The 16,355-nt window shown below is 40.9% G+C and overlaps 1 protein-coding gene across 10 annotated transcripts in view; it reads left to right on the top strand.

Moving 5' to 3' along the window:
• CACNA1C (calcium voltage-gated channel subunit alpha1 C) overlaps nucleotides 1-16,355 on the top strand; it is a 452,768-nt gene that overhangs the window by 285,114 nt on the left and 151,299 nt on the right. For all 10 annotated transcript variants that reach the window (XM_039708368.1, XM_039708366.1, XM_039708364.1 and 7 more), the window contains exons 6-7: nucleotides 2,153-2,314; nucleotides 3,927-4,123. In XM_039708368.1, coding sequence (XP_039564302.1) covers nucleotides 2,153-2,314; nucleotides 3,927-4,123 — 359 coding nt within the window. The remainder of the gene's footprint in view (nucleotides 1-2,152; nucleotides 2,315-3,926; nucleotides 4,124-16,355) is intronic.

Below are 16,355 nucleotides of genomic sequence, written 5' to 3'. Positions count from 1 at the left end.
GGGTATGACCTAAATTGATGTTAAAATTAATTAATAATAATAATTAAGGGTAAATTGCATAAAACCTGGTGTTAGAACTCTTAACCTCATAAGCTTTGCTACATTTTGGATTAATAAGACTCCTAAAGTAACTGAAAAGGGAGGCCTTTATTTGCTTTTGTGAAAATTTATTTGAAGCAGCAAATATTTCAGTCTGCAAAGTTTGTGGGTTTTTTTTCAGGTTTGCAGCCATCTGTAGTCTTTCAACTTTCTTGTACTGTTGTACCTTGTTTGGGAATTTTCTGGGGAATGTAACATTCCTGACCAATGCAAAGAATTGGAGCAATGCTGGTGTTGACTGCACTTCATTTTCCGTGCATGTTTAGAATTAGTGGACTGAAAGACAAGGGCATTTAGAGGAAAAGATTGACTAATGTAAACACAGCAAATATTTTTTCCCCAGAGATATTGCTTATTGAGAAAAGCACCCATAGGCAAATGAGCAAGGAGAGTGGCCAACTTTTGTGCAGGATGTTTTGATTCTGTCAGTATTGTAGTTCATGTTGGAGTCTCTGTGGAAGCCAGAATGTTTCATGCTGAATGGCACTACTTTGGATAGATAGCTGAACCACCTGTAGACACCTGAGAAAGTGTTCTGACAGCTGAGAGGTGTTAGAATCCAGCCAGTATCAGCTAGCAGGCAGTGAGAGGTGCTGCTGGCCAGGGCAGCTGATGCCACTTCTGCTGTGTTCCATCACAGCTGTGGAGCAAAGGCAGTCTCAGCCTTAGCTGTAAGCTGACAAGTGGATTGCCTACAAGGGAAAGCGCTTGTCAAAGAGATGTGTCATCCTCATTAGAAAGTATTTAAATTAGTTTGGGAGAAAAAAAAAAGTCTAAGATCTTAGATGATAGATTTTAAAAGTTATTAGTTATCACAAGCTCTCTTGGCAGATGTATAACAGACATTTACAACTCATGAATCACATTTTTCAAAAATCACAGCTAATACCAACTTCTCTGAGGAGATGACAGCATTTGCAGGAGACATTAATGACTTTTGGCTCTCAGTCTTTGCAAAATCATAAGCTTGTAATTGTTCTGATCTGGCTATTTGTAGACTATAGATTTCTAGAGGCCTCTCAATACTTCCATCATTAATAACTTGCCAGTGACAGTGATTGCCATCATTCTTACTCAAAGCGATAACTTTAAGATCTTTGTAAATGCAAACCCTTACTAAAGGCTTATGAGGCTGGCTTTATTATTCTGGTTTTACAAAATGAGGGGAAGGAGACAGAGGGAGGCACATGAATCTGCAGCTTGAGTCAAGTGCATCTGAGGGTACAGCTGCTTAGTGATTTAGAAAACTTGTCTACAAGTCACCTTCCCTGGGCCATTCTGGGAATGTCTGGCTTGCTCATGATTAGGACTTTCAGCAGTCTTGTATCTTAACAATCATGTAATAATATTTTGCTCATGTACATTTCTGGGAAACCTCTGTTAAAAGGTGATCCATAAATTTTGGGACAAAACCGGCACTGCTGGTTCTGATTTTCCCTCTGTTGAGACTGAAGTTAGATGAGGTGGATGTGGAGCACAGGAAGATCCTAAGAGGGCTGGGAGCTCTCACTCAGTGTGAGTTTGGTGATTTTTGGGCATCTCAGGTTCTGCCTGGGACTGGCTTTACTTCTGGAAGCCCCCAGCATCACGGTAAGGACATGACTTTAGTTTGCCACCTCTCCCCATGCTCTGGAGTACAGCTCTGTGCACCCCAGCATTTGCCCTCTCATGGGTATCACGGTTCTTGTGCCTGGTTTTTCCTTGTTTTTCCCCTACTTTAACTCTCCTCAACACCTTGTGTGCAACACCTTGTTCTTGCTTTTCAAGAACAAGCAAGCTAGCTGACATATTCCCTCCTCAGGATGGGGGTATTTTGGTGCCAGGTAAGGTAGTACCTGTTTCACTTTGGCCTGTGATCTGGAAGCAGTGGTAAATTCTTGAAATGTTGGGGATCTTCTGGAGGGAGGTAATCTGTAAATGTACATCTTTGCATCATCAAGATAATGAGTTCAGGTGAGGGGGGAAAATGAAACTGAAGCACTACTGTGCAATTTATAGCCTCTCTGAATTTTGTTCTCTTGCTAATAAGTGCTTCCTTCTGTTCTCTCTGCAGGTCTCCAGGTGGTTTTAAATTCAATTATCAAGGCCATGGTCCCTTTGTTGCATATTGCCCTGCTGGTGCTGTTTGTCATTATTATCTATGCCATCATTGGACTGGAGTTGTTCATGGGGAAGATGCATAAGACCTGCTACCATGTGCAAGGGGGACTGATAGGTAAGGGGAACACACACAAGCATACAGGATTTTCAGAGGGAGGCTTTTCCCACGTGTAACAGAGCATTTCTTCTGGCACTGGAGATGGGTGGCTCTTGCTCACTGCTTATGTCCTTCTTACGGGTTTCACAATTTCACCACTGCAGACTGAGCTACACAGGAGATGGTGTTACAGAAATGAACACCTCGTATTTTATTATTAACGTCATACACAAATGCATCTTTGTTTTAAACCAGTATCATTGTAAAGGAATACATAATTCAGGGAAATGCCCTTTTTTTTCAGTCACAGGCTGCAACTTTGGTTAGAAGTACAACCAGAAAGAAAATAAAATTATATTATTGGGAAGAAAATTTTTTACATCAATTCCATCAGGAAATTCATTTATTTCAAATTATTTACAGAAAGAAATATTCACATTTCAAAACTATTCAATTGCACTGTCACTCATCTAACCGTCTGTTAATTTTAGTTTGATTTGTTGATCTTGAGCAGCAGCTGTTTCTCAGGTGGTAGAGAGTATTAATGCCTAGCACCCAGTTCAGCTCATTAGAAAACAGTCTACAACAAAAATTTTTTTCAAAAGTTCTGCATAGTGTTGGCAGATTTCATTTTCTGGACACGATGCTGGAACTATAATGAGCTGTCACTGTGGTTTGCATCTTTAAAGTGGGTGTATTTTTCTCCATTCTGTCTGGAAGTATTTACATTACAGCATCTAATTCTGATATTACTGTTTCTGGCATTCTTTCGTGATCAGAATGTGATCACAATTTTGGAAAATTACATTGTTTACCATATAATAAGAGAAGCAAACATAATTACCCACTCCCCTACATGTACATACATACCTGCATCTATTAAAAATGTAGCACTAAGATCTGAAACCTGTATATTTTTAAAAATCACATTGCAGAAGTTTTTGTGCTTATAAAAATGTTTTGTGGAGCATTCTTTATATAGCAAAGCATTTAGTTTGCTTTGTTGTATAGGTTGTCAGGTCTTTGAAAACACCTGTACAGAATGAGGGGTGGATAACCAAGTGCAGCCTTAGAGTTTCTGAGTGCCACTGGGCTACTGATAAAACACCACACATTATCTAAATGCCAAAAGAGCAGAGCCCCAGACACTCCCTGCTGTAATTCAGCAGTGGCCCAGTGCCACCTCAGCCTGTCTCCCAAGCACTGAAGCCTGTCTGCTGCAGGGGCTCAGCCTCCTGCAGCAGTGCCAGTCAGTGCTGTGCCTCCCAGATTAACCCAGATGCCAGGTGACTGCAGTGGGAGAACACTGGCATGACACCAGCCTAATGAAACATGATAGGCTTGATCTGATGCTCCCTGTCGTGTTGAAAGGCATGAGTTCTTCCTCGCAGGAGGGTGTGCTTTGGGAAAAAAAAGTTCATCTCTGTTTTGACTATAAAATTTGACAGCTTGGCTATTATTTTTTGCAAAAAGAAAGTGAATCTCGACAGTGAGCAGTTGCCTGTGTATTCCTGAGAAATCTGTCAAACTCACTGCGAACTACATTTGTTAAAATCTGATATCCTTCACTTGCTTATCAGTGTGCCAGATGGTTTCCTTCAGCTGTTTTCTCCCCCTTCTCTCCTTTAAGATACACCTGCAGAGGACGATCCGTCTCCGTGTGCCCCCCAGTCTGCCCACGGGCGGCAGTGTCAGAACGGCACCGAGTGCAAGGCGGGCTGGGAGGGACCTAAGCATGGCATTACCAACTTTGACAATTTTGCTTTTGCCATGCTCACGGTGTTTCAGTGCATCACCATGGAGGGCTGGACAGATGTGCTGTACTGGGTACGTATCCGAAAATGACGGGCTGAGAGTGCTGCTCGTGCTCACAGCTCTGTTGAAACTTGGGGGCTTTAGCTTTCTTGCTTGTTCTCTAGAGTGAAGGCATGGTCGCTAGCATGGAGCTTGAATTAACTCAACTTACTGCTCAGTAAAGTGGAGGGGTTATCTGGTGCAATGAAACCAAATGTAAATGTTGACTTTCCATTGAATTTTGAATTATGGCAGATGGCTTATTGATTTGAAGGTTTGCAATGTACCTTGGTTGAGCAGAAAGTCATTGAAAGACCCTCTCTGCGGGAGTGAAACATCTTGTACATCTCCAGATTGCTGATGTAGAAGAACTTGTGACAGACAACCATGTATGTGGTTTATCCATGGTATTTGTTTAACAAAGGCACTACACTGATCAGCTCATAGGTTTTAAAAGAAAGCCCTCACAAAATCCTCAGCACTCCTGATTATTGCCTTTGTCATAAAATAATTTATTCTAATGCTATTAGCTCTGATACTGGTATCAATCGTGCTCATATGTTTAGTCAAAATATGATATTACCTGTCATATAAATGGAGACTCATCTTGTCCTGTAGCCTAATTCTGGGCATTTCAGCAGCTTTAGTTTGTACCTTTTAATTCCTACTGTATTGTAAAATTCACTGCAATACAATTATACTGCAGGAGTTAATATCAGGTTTAGCTTTCACCAGTAAATCACAGATAAATGTGTTTCTGGATACAGCTCTAGCCATCAGCTTTTGCAGGAGTGTGTCATGACCTAAGGCTTTCAGTCATACACAGCACAGTCCTGTCTGTGTAAGACTGACCCAGACTCACACCAACTTGTAAGTCTGGCATGTCATGAGACACCTGGATCTCCAGATGGTAGGATGTGTTAAAATGCATGATGCAGTTTGACTTGAGAAGGCTCAAAGCACACAAAAGGATAATCTGGACTGAGGCAGCTTGCACTGTTGGTCAACAAGCTTCTCTCTTAGACATGAACCCAAAGCTGCCTTCTACCCACAAGTGATTTAGAGTTTGCAAGATTTCCCTTTGAAGATTTAGCTTATCTGCAAAGGATGGTCTCTGTGTGGAACAGCTAGAAGTTGTCTCCCTATCTTCTTAAGCTTAGATTAGAATAGTGACTATAGCTTCCTTTTAATGCTTCAGATAAAGGGCAGAGATCAAACCACAAGGGGAGTCTGGGTCTCAGAAAAAAAAAAATTGCCATTACTAGAAAAGAAGGTATAAATTAATAAAATAACGAAGAGCGGAAGTTAAAGTCAGAAGAGAAACTAGGCAAAATTATTCCACAGTTCAGCTATAGCTACATATAACATATCTGTCTTTTTACCACATTTAGCTCAGGTTTCTCCATGCTGTGTGTGATGGAGAGGATTTATTTGGAGGGGAAACGGGAGAAAGTAAATGATATTAGGAGAAGAAGAAATGAAAATATTTTTGAACCCTGTATACTATTCAGAATTGTGAAACCTCTCCACAAGTTATCATCAGTTTCTCCAAAGACATGTGCTATGAAAGACCCTTCCAATTCCCACCCTTAGGGCCCATGTGTCATTTTCATGACTTGATATGAATCATGTTTAACTCATTATCAGTTATCTTATAACAAGAGCCAAAAGCATACACTCACTTCCAAAAGATTTTCTACCATGACTGCAGCAGACAGTCTGATTTTATGGTGTCCCTGCAACAAACTGGGTTTTAGTTGTTGGCTTTTGTTTGGTATTCAGCCAGCAATTTTTTTTTTTTCACTGATTTCCTGAGCTGTTCTTTTTTTTTCTTTGGAGACAGAATGCTGAACTTAGACCCTAAATTAATACAGATGGATGGTCATTATTTTTAGGGGCACGCATATAGAGTGCCTTTCAGATGATGGCATTGTTAGAATGCTTGCTTTGGGAAGAGCAGAAATATTTGTTATCATCATCTCCCAGTTATTCCTAGACAAGACTACAAAAGATAAGAGTTAGTACTGCAGGAAAAAATGTCAGTAATTGAGGAGGAGGGAATTTATTTAACAAAGAAAAAAAAGTATCACCTATGTTTAAAGACCATGAAATACAAATTTTGGGTAAATATCTGAACACCTGAGCTGGCAGACATTCTTGGTTAAGCTGCTGGAAACAATCCTAAGAATACTATTGCCCCATTTGACTTTGGCCCCTTTGTGCTATGTTGAAAAAGCAGACAGAACTCAGCTCTGATCAGTGTTTGCCTTTTGGAAAGGGAGGTGCCTGAGGTGTTTCCTTTTGCAGAGGGGTCTGTGCCATGCTGGGGGCAGGTGTTGCTTGGGCACACCTGGGAGAAAAACTATTGCTTTAATATTTATATATAGAAACAATCTCTAAACACTCACACTGTCATTTCATGTTATTTCCAACCATGTTTATTGTGATTTATTCAGTCAGATTTAGAGTCCATGAGAAGGGCATTCCAGCTTAATTTATCCAGATCAAAAGAGAGAGTACTCAGTAAAGGATAGGAAAGATGCAGCATTTCAGTTGCTGGAGGAAGAATTTTAGTGAGGTAGGATAGAAATATCTACCTTAAACTTAGTGTGAGCCACTGTTTCCTTACTGCAGTCTGACTCATACAGAGCTTTATTCCTTGGTCTTTGCCTTTTTGGCTGAGGAAGAGTGGACTTGTCATAGACAACCCATTGGGAGCTGCATCTCCACAGGGTGCAGAGATAGGAGGCTATTCTCTTCTCAGCTCTGAAAAATCTCCTGAAACCACAGTGAGGTCACAAAAATTAAATTTTGCTTTATAAGGGAGTAAATCTGTACAGTTATTTAAATCAGAAATACAGAGTTTGTTGTCCATTTTACACTGAAAGTACAGATAAAAAAACAGTGTAAGAAAAATTTGGCTGCAAATAGGACAGTTTTGCAGACAAAAATTTTAGGTGATGATTTTCAGAGGTCATTCATTATACTTAACAAAGTAGGCTAATGAGCTAATATTTAAAAGTGCTGAGAATTCAAAGCTCAAGCAGACTGTCAAGTTCTTAGCTCCTCTGCAACTCAGGGTAGATAACAAGGTTTGAATCTGGGGTCCTGCTGGGGTCAATGGCAAAATTCTCATTAATTTCAAAAGGTCAGGATCTCACTTTGTATTTTGCAAAATCTTGATCGTGCTTTTGAGATTTCTCACATGCAGTCATAGTACAATGTGAGGACTTACAGATGCCTAATCAGGGCCTTGGTATCTGTTGAGATTAGTCTTCCAAGGACATATTGCAGATGCAGAGAGTTTTCTTTGCTCCCTTCTTAAACCTGAAAATGTGTGCCTGACCTAAAACTCAGCAGAACAACAGATAAAGCTCTGGGCTGAATTACTTGGCTGAAAGTGTTGAGACAATGGAGCAATTCCCTTGCTTTGAGCTTTCCTATAAGTGCTTCTCAATTATATCTTCTTATTTTCTAAAAACAACCCCAAAACAACACAACTTTTGACAGATTCCTAGATCTCTGCATTCCTCCCAGTGGGAATGGAGGGAGCTTAGCACATTTCAGCATGTTGCCCTGAAAAATATAGTAGTCATTTCATGAGACCAATATCTGTCCTGTGCCAGAGTTTGCAAGGTTAAAGCTGCATGTTTGAAAGTTAGAAAGCTGTGTGACCTTCCACAAGCTCTAGACTCCTAATTCACTTAATAGCTCTTCAAATTCTAACTTCAGTTTCCTGCTTCCTTCTTCATGCTTCCCAGTGCAGCCTTTCCACCTGTGCAGGGAAGCCTGTCTCCTCTCTAACGGAGTACTATTTCCCAGCCTGTGATCCACATCCTCACAAAAAGATAATCAGAGACAGGAGAGAAATAAATTTTTATTCCCTAGAAGGACTTGACATCACTAAGATCAATACACTTTCCAATCTCCTCTCTCTCTTAGCAGATAAGCCTTGTGAATAGATTGGTTTCTTTTGAAATGGGAAAGAAAAATGTTAGGGAAAACAGGTTGGCATTGCTATCGTGGAAGTTAGGATAATTACTTTAAAAGAGCCAAATTTTTAATGTGAAATAACTATATTGGACAGGATGAAAATCTGTGCAAAACAGCCTCATTGACTCTTCACTGAAGAATTGATCTTTGTTGAAGGGAGTGTTAAGTGTTTGTAGAAGCACATCTCCTGTACTGCCTCAGTCTTACAAGGTTATTTTGTCGCATGCCAGGCACCTTTGTCTCATGGGTAGTCAGTCCACAGAGCCACTGAGCAGATAGGCACCTCTTGAGATATGTCCCATTATAACTTTTCCTATGCATTATAGAAGGATTTGAAGTTGTTATTCTCAAAACTCTCCTTAACGTATGATCAGCCAGCATTAGCAGCTCACTCGGTGCAAGCACCAAGGCCCATTTCTGAAGACCTATCCATCTTGGAAACTTCCAGCAGCAGATGAAAATCCAGATGTTGCAAATTGAATCATTTGGTATTTTGTAATCAGTCTCTGCTGCAGTCCATTATTTTGTATTGTCTTGTTGACTAAGGAGGAAAATTAATCTCTGAGCAGTTTATAACACAGTGTTTAAATATTTGTAGGCATTGTTTGTCTTCCCTTAATCTTTTTCTAATCTGAGGAGATTCAGTTCTTTCAACCTTCCCTAATGGATCTTCTTTTTAATTATTTGTAATCAGTTTGTTACTCTCCTTCAGGGGAAGCTTTGTTTCTGAGTTAAATACAATTCGGCCAGTGCCCTGTCTCTAGAAAGGTTTTCATCTTTGTGTGAAATGTGCTTTCTGCAGCTGGAGATCTGTGACACTGCATGCAAATCTATCCACTGCAGCCTCAGTTTTACATGCCTGGTCTCTCTGCTGCCCTGCATCTAAGCAATTGTACATATAAATGAAAACAAAGCCCAGAGACACTGCAAAACACAACCATATGTTGTTGTATCGGGCTGTTCATATTGCTGGGTAGTGGAGAACCTGCTCCTGAGTTGTTCTGCTTGCCCCTTACAGCTTGAATTCTAGGATTGAGTAATTCTGCTTGATCTGCTTGAAGATTATTAATAATGAGCAACCCTGAGCCTGCCATCAGTTTTGGAGTCTTGGCTCTGGCCCATGTCATTTGGACAACACTTGAGAATACTTGGTGGAGTCTCTGAAAATAACATGCAGTGCCTCCAGGAACAATTTACCTCAAGGCTCCAAGTGTAAACTTAAGAGTGTGTATTATTATAGATGGACTAAGGCCAGGCCTGGATGACATCCAGGCCACTAACCTGTCCCTGGAAGAGAAGTCCAAACTGGCACATAATAAGTTGACTCCCTCAGATTTAAAAAAAATCCTTGTTAGTCTTCCCCAGCCCCTAGGCAAAAAACAAAAAAAAAAAAAAAAGTTAATAGTCTAAAACAGTGCAGTAGAGCCACCACAGTGCAGTGAGAGACACAGCTCAGTGAGATTGAATCAGTGTAAACCTTGAGGAGCATCACATCCCCAGGGACAGCAGAGAGAAGCACATATAGGTATACATACAGGCTGTCCTGGAATTCCCTCCGCCTCTCAGTCTTTGAGATCATCCTTTCAAGAGTCACTAAATCAGCTTGAAACACGGGCTTACAGTCACCCTTACAGTTCCCATCTCGAAATCAGAATGGAACAAATTGAACAACAGATGTAATTTGCTTTGCTGACAGCATTGACAGATTCTGTGAGCTTTTCTCACCCCCCTCCTCCAGCCTGTTGCAGCCAATGAGGAAGACGTGAGAAATTCAGAGATATTGCCACAAAGTGGAAGACATTAAACGCAGAGCTGCAACCCCCAATTTTCGCCAGCTGTGTTTTTCCTTCTAACCCTTTATTCTTGCAGCACTTAGGCTTGAATTAGTAAGGCTTTCCACAAAAGAGAATGATCTGATTCTAAGAATATATCTGTCTACATGTTTCCATGGTGTTTATTGCCCATCCACCTCCGCCCCTCCAAGAAAATGCTGGGCTTTTATTGTTGTGGGGTTGAGGTTTTTTTAATCATCTTTTTGGCAGGGGTTTGCATGAATGTGAAAAATTTACAAAGAATAAGCATGCAACTGTGAGCTGCCCATCACTGTGATTGCAGAGGTTATTTCCTCTCCATCTGCTGTAACAGTGGTGGGTAAGGGGAGAGGGGCCATAGTTCAGAGCACTGAAGGGCCACAGCATCAATGCACTGAAAAAGCAGTTTACACATTTAATTTGCATAAATGCTGACCTCAATCTGTTTTCCTTTTCCTTGTTAACAACTGCACATGCAACTGTAATGGTTGCTGTAACACTGACTTGAAAGCGAGTAACAGCAGTGAGTAACTCGTTGGCACCTGCCATGAAAACCTGCTGCTGAACATTTGTTCAATACACTTGTTGTGTGAAATGAAGTCTTTATGAGCCCTTCAGAACTCAACTTTGGACTTCTCAGCCCTCTTCCTCTATATGAAAAGAAACATTCTATTAAAAATAAGCTTTTTTGGGTTGGTTGTGGGAGGTATTAATAGAGACCCTCTGCCCAGTGCTCCTGTGTAGGAAGGACCTTTTTAATAGCCCTGTCTTTCTGTTGCCCTTTCACTTTTCTTTCTTCTTTTGTTCTTTAGACTGTATCCTAATTGCTGCTGTCTAATCACCACAGAGACTGTTCTTGTCTTTAATCTTTAATCTTTTGTCCCTGAGCTATAAAATTAAGAGCTAAACTACTGGGACATTTCTACACGACTTGGGATTTTGAGTGCCTCTATTTAAGGGTGCACTTCTTGAGCCCTACCACCAGTTTTACCAAGAAATTTTGATTGATGTCTTCTGAAAAATATGGGATCAGATTGGACCAATCTGATCAGCTGTGGACCAATATCTACTAGACAAATTCACAAATAACAGACTGGTTCATTACCCAGATCCTGGGAAAGAAAAAGTCAAGGAAAAAAGTCAGGACACAAGTCATGGGTATAGAACCATTTATTAAATTATTGTTTATTTTGAGTTTAACTTGTTTCAACATCTTGCTTTTAAGACAAAGGGCAACACAATTAAATCTTCACCAGTCTTACTGTGAATATCCTTCCTGTCTGCAAAGAGAATTAGTCATTAATATTGGCTTTATTCATTGGTTTCAGAGGGATTTCTGCCTGGGCAGGATTTGAGGGATCAGTATGATGAGTGGTCATGCCATCACAAGGGTGTAATTTATCTGCACCCATGGCCCACTCTAGAACTGTCTCCTTGTAACTCCAACCCTCTGAACTGCACCCAAATTGGAGACCTAAAACCAATATTGAGCACATCTTCCAAAATAGACAGAGAACAGAAGTGTAAAATGAAAGGTTTAGAAGTCTTCCTGCTGGGAAGGACTTGTGGGTTTTGGTGGATGAGAGGCTGGACATAAGCCAACAATGTGCACACAGCCTTGTCCTGGGCTGCATCCAAGGCACTGTGGGCAGCAGGGGAGGGAGGGAGGGGATTCTGCTCCTCTACTCAGCCCTGGTGAGACCCCACCTGAGTGCTGCATCCAGCCCTGGGGGCCCAGCCCAGGCAGGACATGGAGCTGGTGGGGTGAGTGCAGAGGAGGGCCAAGAGGATGATCAGAGGGCTGGATGAACTCTCCTGTGAGGAAATTCTGTGATTCTGTTAAAGGTTAAGAGAGCTGAGGTTATTCAGTCTGGAGAACAGAGGGAGAGCTCCAGGGAAACCTCCCAGTACCTAGAGGGGGGCTACAAGGGAGCTGGAGGGGCTCTCTAAGGTCATGTAGTGATGGAACAGGGGGTGATGAATTAAAATGGAAAGTGGACAGATTTAGATCAGAAATAAGGAGGAAAATGTTAACAATGAAAGTGTGGAAGCTCTGGCACAGGTTGCCCAGGGAAGTGATGGATTCCCCACCACTGGAAGCATCAGGGGTCAAGTTGGGCAGGGCTGTGAGCAGCCTGATCTTGTGGAAGTTGTTTCTTCATTGCAGAGGCTTGGACTAGATGGCCTTTAAGGGTCCTTTCAACCCCAAACTATTATATGAATATTCGCCAGAGAACATCGACTCTGTTGACTTTTAAAGCACATCTGGAAGGAATCAGGATGTTGTGTTGGTCTTACCTACGTGGTGTTGCTTATAAGACTCATAAGAAAAGGAGAAGGGGTAGCCTTGTGTCAGTAATGTAGTTGAAGCTCATTCAGGCTCTTTGATAATAATTTCTTCAGCAAACTTCTAGAGCTTTTACGGAATCCTTAAGTGCCTATCAGACAAAGGTTTATTTTCTGTGTGCTAGGAGTTCTAGATATGGTACGTTTTATTTGAGAATTTTGGATGTGATTTCACAACTGGAAACTGGATTAATTCTTTAAAAATGTAGAATTTTCCTAGGATTCCTAGATTCTGAACTGGATACAGAAGAATTTGGGATATATTGATCAAGTGCAAAAAAAATTGACAGTCTTGCCTTTACATTTTAAAGAAGGTAGTGATTATCTACATCTTACAGTGCTGTTTTTCATAATCTTTAAGGACTTAATTGACTATGGAAATCAATGAATAGTGTGTGCTTTTATATTCCTGTGCATGCAGCAATCAGTACTGTTCTGATGTAGCTGTGGAAGAAATTGCTATCAGTCTGCACTGAGATAAATAGAAGCATTTATAAAACAGCAATACAGTTATAGAGGCAGAAAATCCTTTCTAGATAATCAACCATGCAAATGTAAACATAAAATAAACAGAGATAGGAAGGGATAGCCCAGAATTCTAAGATGAAATTAACTTTTTAGATTTGGAAATGCATCACCATTGAGGATTTTTTTATGCTTGAATTAAGCACTTTATTCTTTTGGAGTGAATTTCCAAAGACTTTAAAGGGCAAAAAGGTTTTTACATAACTGAGTAGCAGTAAGAGATAGAACTGCTGCAGTGGCTGTAATGAAAGAAATGTGGCTAAATAACCTTTGGGCTCTTGGATGACTTTTTCAAAGCCCAACATTTTCCTTTTAAAGAGGAAAAAAAAAAAAGTTAAGGGACACAATTTATGTGGGAATAAGGCAACTCACATGAAGCTCTGTGACTTTTACCTCTGGAGCACTGAATTCAAATCCTGATTAAGTCACACGAGTCCAAACAATTTTTGGAGGTCACTTTGTGGCATTTCTGTAAATTGCAAATTCCCTCAATGAGCACCCATGTAATCAGTCAGATGAGAGAAAGGAGAACCTTCATGCCTTCCTTGACCCCTCTGCTTTGGCAGAATGCTGCAGGTGGATTGATGGCAGGAACCTCCTCTAAGCACATCCACTCTTCAGGAACCATGAAGAGCAGAGTGCTAAGCAGGCCAAAGTAATATCACTGCTGAGTACAGAAGAGGTGGGGGAAATGATCTGTCAGTCATCTGTATCAACAAGCAGAATGGATCAAGAGCAAGGGCTGGGCATAGCAGACTGCAGGATGTGTTTGTGGAAAGTCTGGGCTTCACATCTTCAAGAGCCCAGCCCGGCTCTGTGTCTGTCCTGTTCTGTCCCCACTGGTCTGTGTGACCCAGACAGCTTCAGAGCAGACAGAGTGACCTGAGCCACCACTGAAAAAAACCAACTAACTTCTGAGAGAACAGTTTCAGGGGAAATTTTTACATTCTCTAAATGCAGCCATTTCAGCATGCTCTAGAATGTGAGTTGCTTTATCACTTTGCAGTAATTGAATTTCAATATTTCACTTTTGGTTAACATGTTCCATGTTAAACTGAATTCAGATACATTCAATTTTTTTTCCTCTTTTACATATTAAGCCTGGAGAAAGTGAATGAGGTGGCAAAGCAAGAGTTTTATTGGAGCTTAGAATTTTTCTTTGGTGCAAGGATTTCTTGCTGTGTAACTGATGTATTTAGTGGGAGTTCAGAATCCCTGTATTGCCAAACATGCTGCAGAGATATGTAGCACCCTCCAGTTTTCACAGAAAAACAGAGAAGTCCCTCAAGAAAGCATAAAATTACAGGTGGGATGGGATGATGTATAAATGGTAGCTTCCTGATTATTTTTCCCCTCCCCTAGTTGACTAGAGGAATTTCCCATATTATAACAAAATATAATATGCTGAGATTTTGTCAGCAAATTCACTCTTCAGATAGATGATTTGCCATGATGATGCATGTCTCTTTGGAGCACTACTAGTTGCTAATAAAAGATGCCACTTTGTGAAAACAAAGGCCAGTAACACTGCTGGGATTTTTCAAGTGAAGGGAGAGCCAACAGTTTTTTCCTCTGTTTTGAAAAGTGTGAAGTTAAATGGCCTTTGCCATCTGCTGAAGTTGTACAGTTAACTTGGGTGAAGGCTTTTTGAAGCCACAGATTTAACTAGGACACTGCTAAACACATTCAGCATTTCCCCTCTAGTGCTGAACAGGGTGTTGATTCTAGGTTGGTGTTGGACTTGATCTTCAGAGGTCTTTTCCAGCCTTAATGGTTCTATGATTCCCCACCTCTCCAGCAAGCACAAACTGCTGTGCTGGAGAAATATGAGATCAGGAAGCATTTTTAACAGAGATAACTTGCAGTGGAAAACAGCTCAGCTGAACCATTGTGTGCCACAGACATTTTGACCTGCTGGTATTTGAATGCAAGCTGTAATTCTCTTCCTTACCCTCAGACAGAGACCTTGGGTTTTTTTGTTTTATAATGGCTGGGTCTGGTAAAGAACATCAGACTGTAAAAAACAATGTGCACCCAAGCTGAAAACAGATGAAATATGAATGTGGAACTTTACTAATGAGTGGAATAATGTTGTGGAGTTCACTGCTTATATACTGAGAGCTAAAAAACACAGTGGAAAGACTCAGTGACAACATACAGTCAGTATCAGTCATCTGGGACTAGATTGATGAAAGTTTGTTTTTTACTATGTTTCTCTGACTTTATACAGTCTTTCCCAGCTGATAAAATGTGCATAACCTTGAAAAGGGGCCTGTATTTAATGAGTGATGAAAATGTGCTGCTACAAAAAATAAGTGTGGCAAATTCTACTGGTAACAATGAATGCACTTCCCTCAAACTGTGTGCAACTAAAGCAAACATGGTTTGCTCCATGTAACAGCAAAATGGCATTCCTATATAACTTTAGGGAAGCTCATATGAGCTGTTTTGCACGTTTTGACTTTGCCAGCAAGCAGTGAGCTGGTTCTGAGGCAGAGCTGATCTCGGCTCCCACCTTGTTCTTGAGCAGGTAGCAGCAACCTGGTGGGAGCCTTCTGTGGGACTCCTGCCTTTGCACAGTGTCCCCAGAAAGCACCAGCCAGTCAAGGTGTATCTCCTGCAGGAGTGTGCTCTCATGGCTCTGGAGATTGAGCCCCAGCACTGTTTCCATTTGTCCTCTGTGCAGGGCTCTGTGGGGAAGCTTGGTCACTTCTGGACACTGCACCCTCTTGTCAGGATGCTCAGACAGTGTAGCAATGGACTATAGCTATACCAAAAGCTTTTCATTAATAAACCACAAGTTATGCTTCATCTGGATCAGGGCAAGTGTACTTGGGTGAGGACATTTATAGCAGATTCTACATCTTTGAAGACCTTCAATCTCTGTTAGGAGAGGAGAAGAAGCAACCTCTGCAGACTTCCCATTCTCAGATCTGTCTGCCAGCTTCCCCTTCTCTCTTCTGGACTCATCTTGCATTGCTGCAGTTTCTTTGAGTGTTTCTCAAAGGTTCTCTGTTGCAAATTAATCTTGATGTTTCTGTTGTCCTCATCAAGGCAGTCCTTTCTCAGTTAATGGCTCCACTTAGCTCCTGCAGAGAATTCTGTACAAATTGCCAGTGTTTCTGCCTCAGAGTGAAATTTTAGTTTGCTCTTTCCATCACTACAGAGCATACAGAACAATTGGGGAACCAAGCTACACATAGGAGTCCTCTTATTTTTCCTACTATTTTTCCAACATATGATGAATCTTGCCTACATTATTCATTGTTATCCTACAGTGGCTCTATAGCAGAATAACCTGTCTGGAGCATTCTCTGCCCTGGTTCATGATTCCTGTGCTCTTGTCTTCACCCAGCTCTGTCTTACCTTTCTCACGAAGACATGGAAAAAAGTTATAGGTATTTATATGAACCTAAAGAATGCACATACAGAATTTGTAAAATTCCACAGTTGAGCCTTAAGAGCTTGGAGAAGACAACAGAGCTTAAAATTTCCTTTTTCCTTCAGTACTTCAAAATAAAAGAAATGTGATTGTCAAAACAGGACCAGCTGATCAAATGCTGCTTGTTCCTTTGACTGTTATCTGTTCA

This window comes from Passer montanus, unplaced genomic scaffold (assembly GCF_014805655.1).
Source record: "Passer montanus isolate IOZ18808 unplaced genomic scaffold, ASM1480565v1 scaffold20, whole genome shotgun sequence".
NCBI classification, from domain to species: domain Eukaryota; kingdom Metazoa; phylum Chordata; class Aves; order Passeriformes; family Passeridae; genus Passer; species Passer montanus.
The sequence above is the reverse complement of the archived record's forward strand: the minus strand, read 5'-3'. Positions and strand labels throughout refer to the sequence as shown.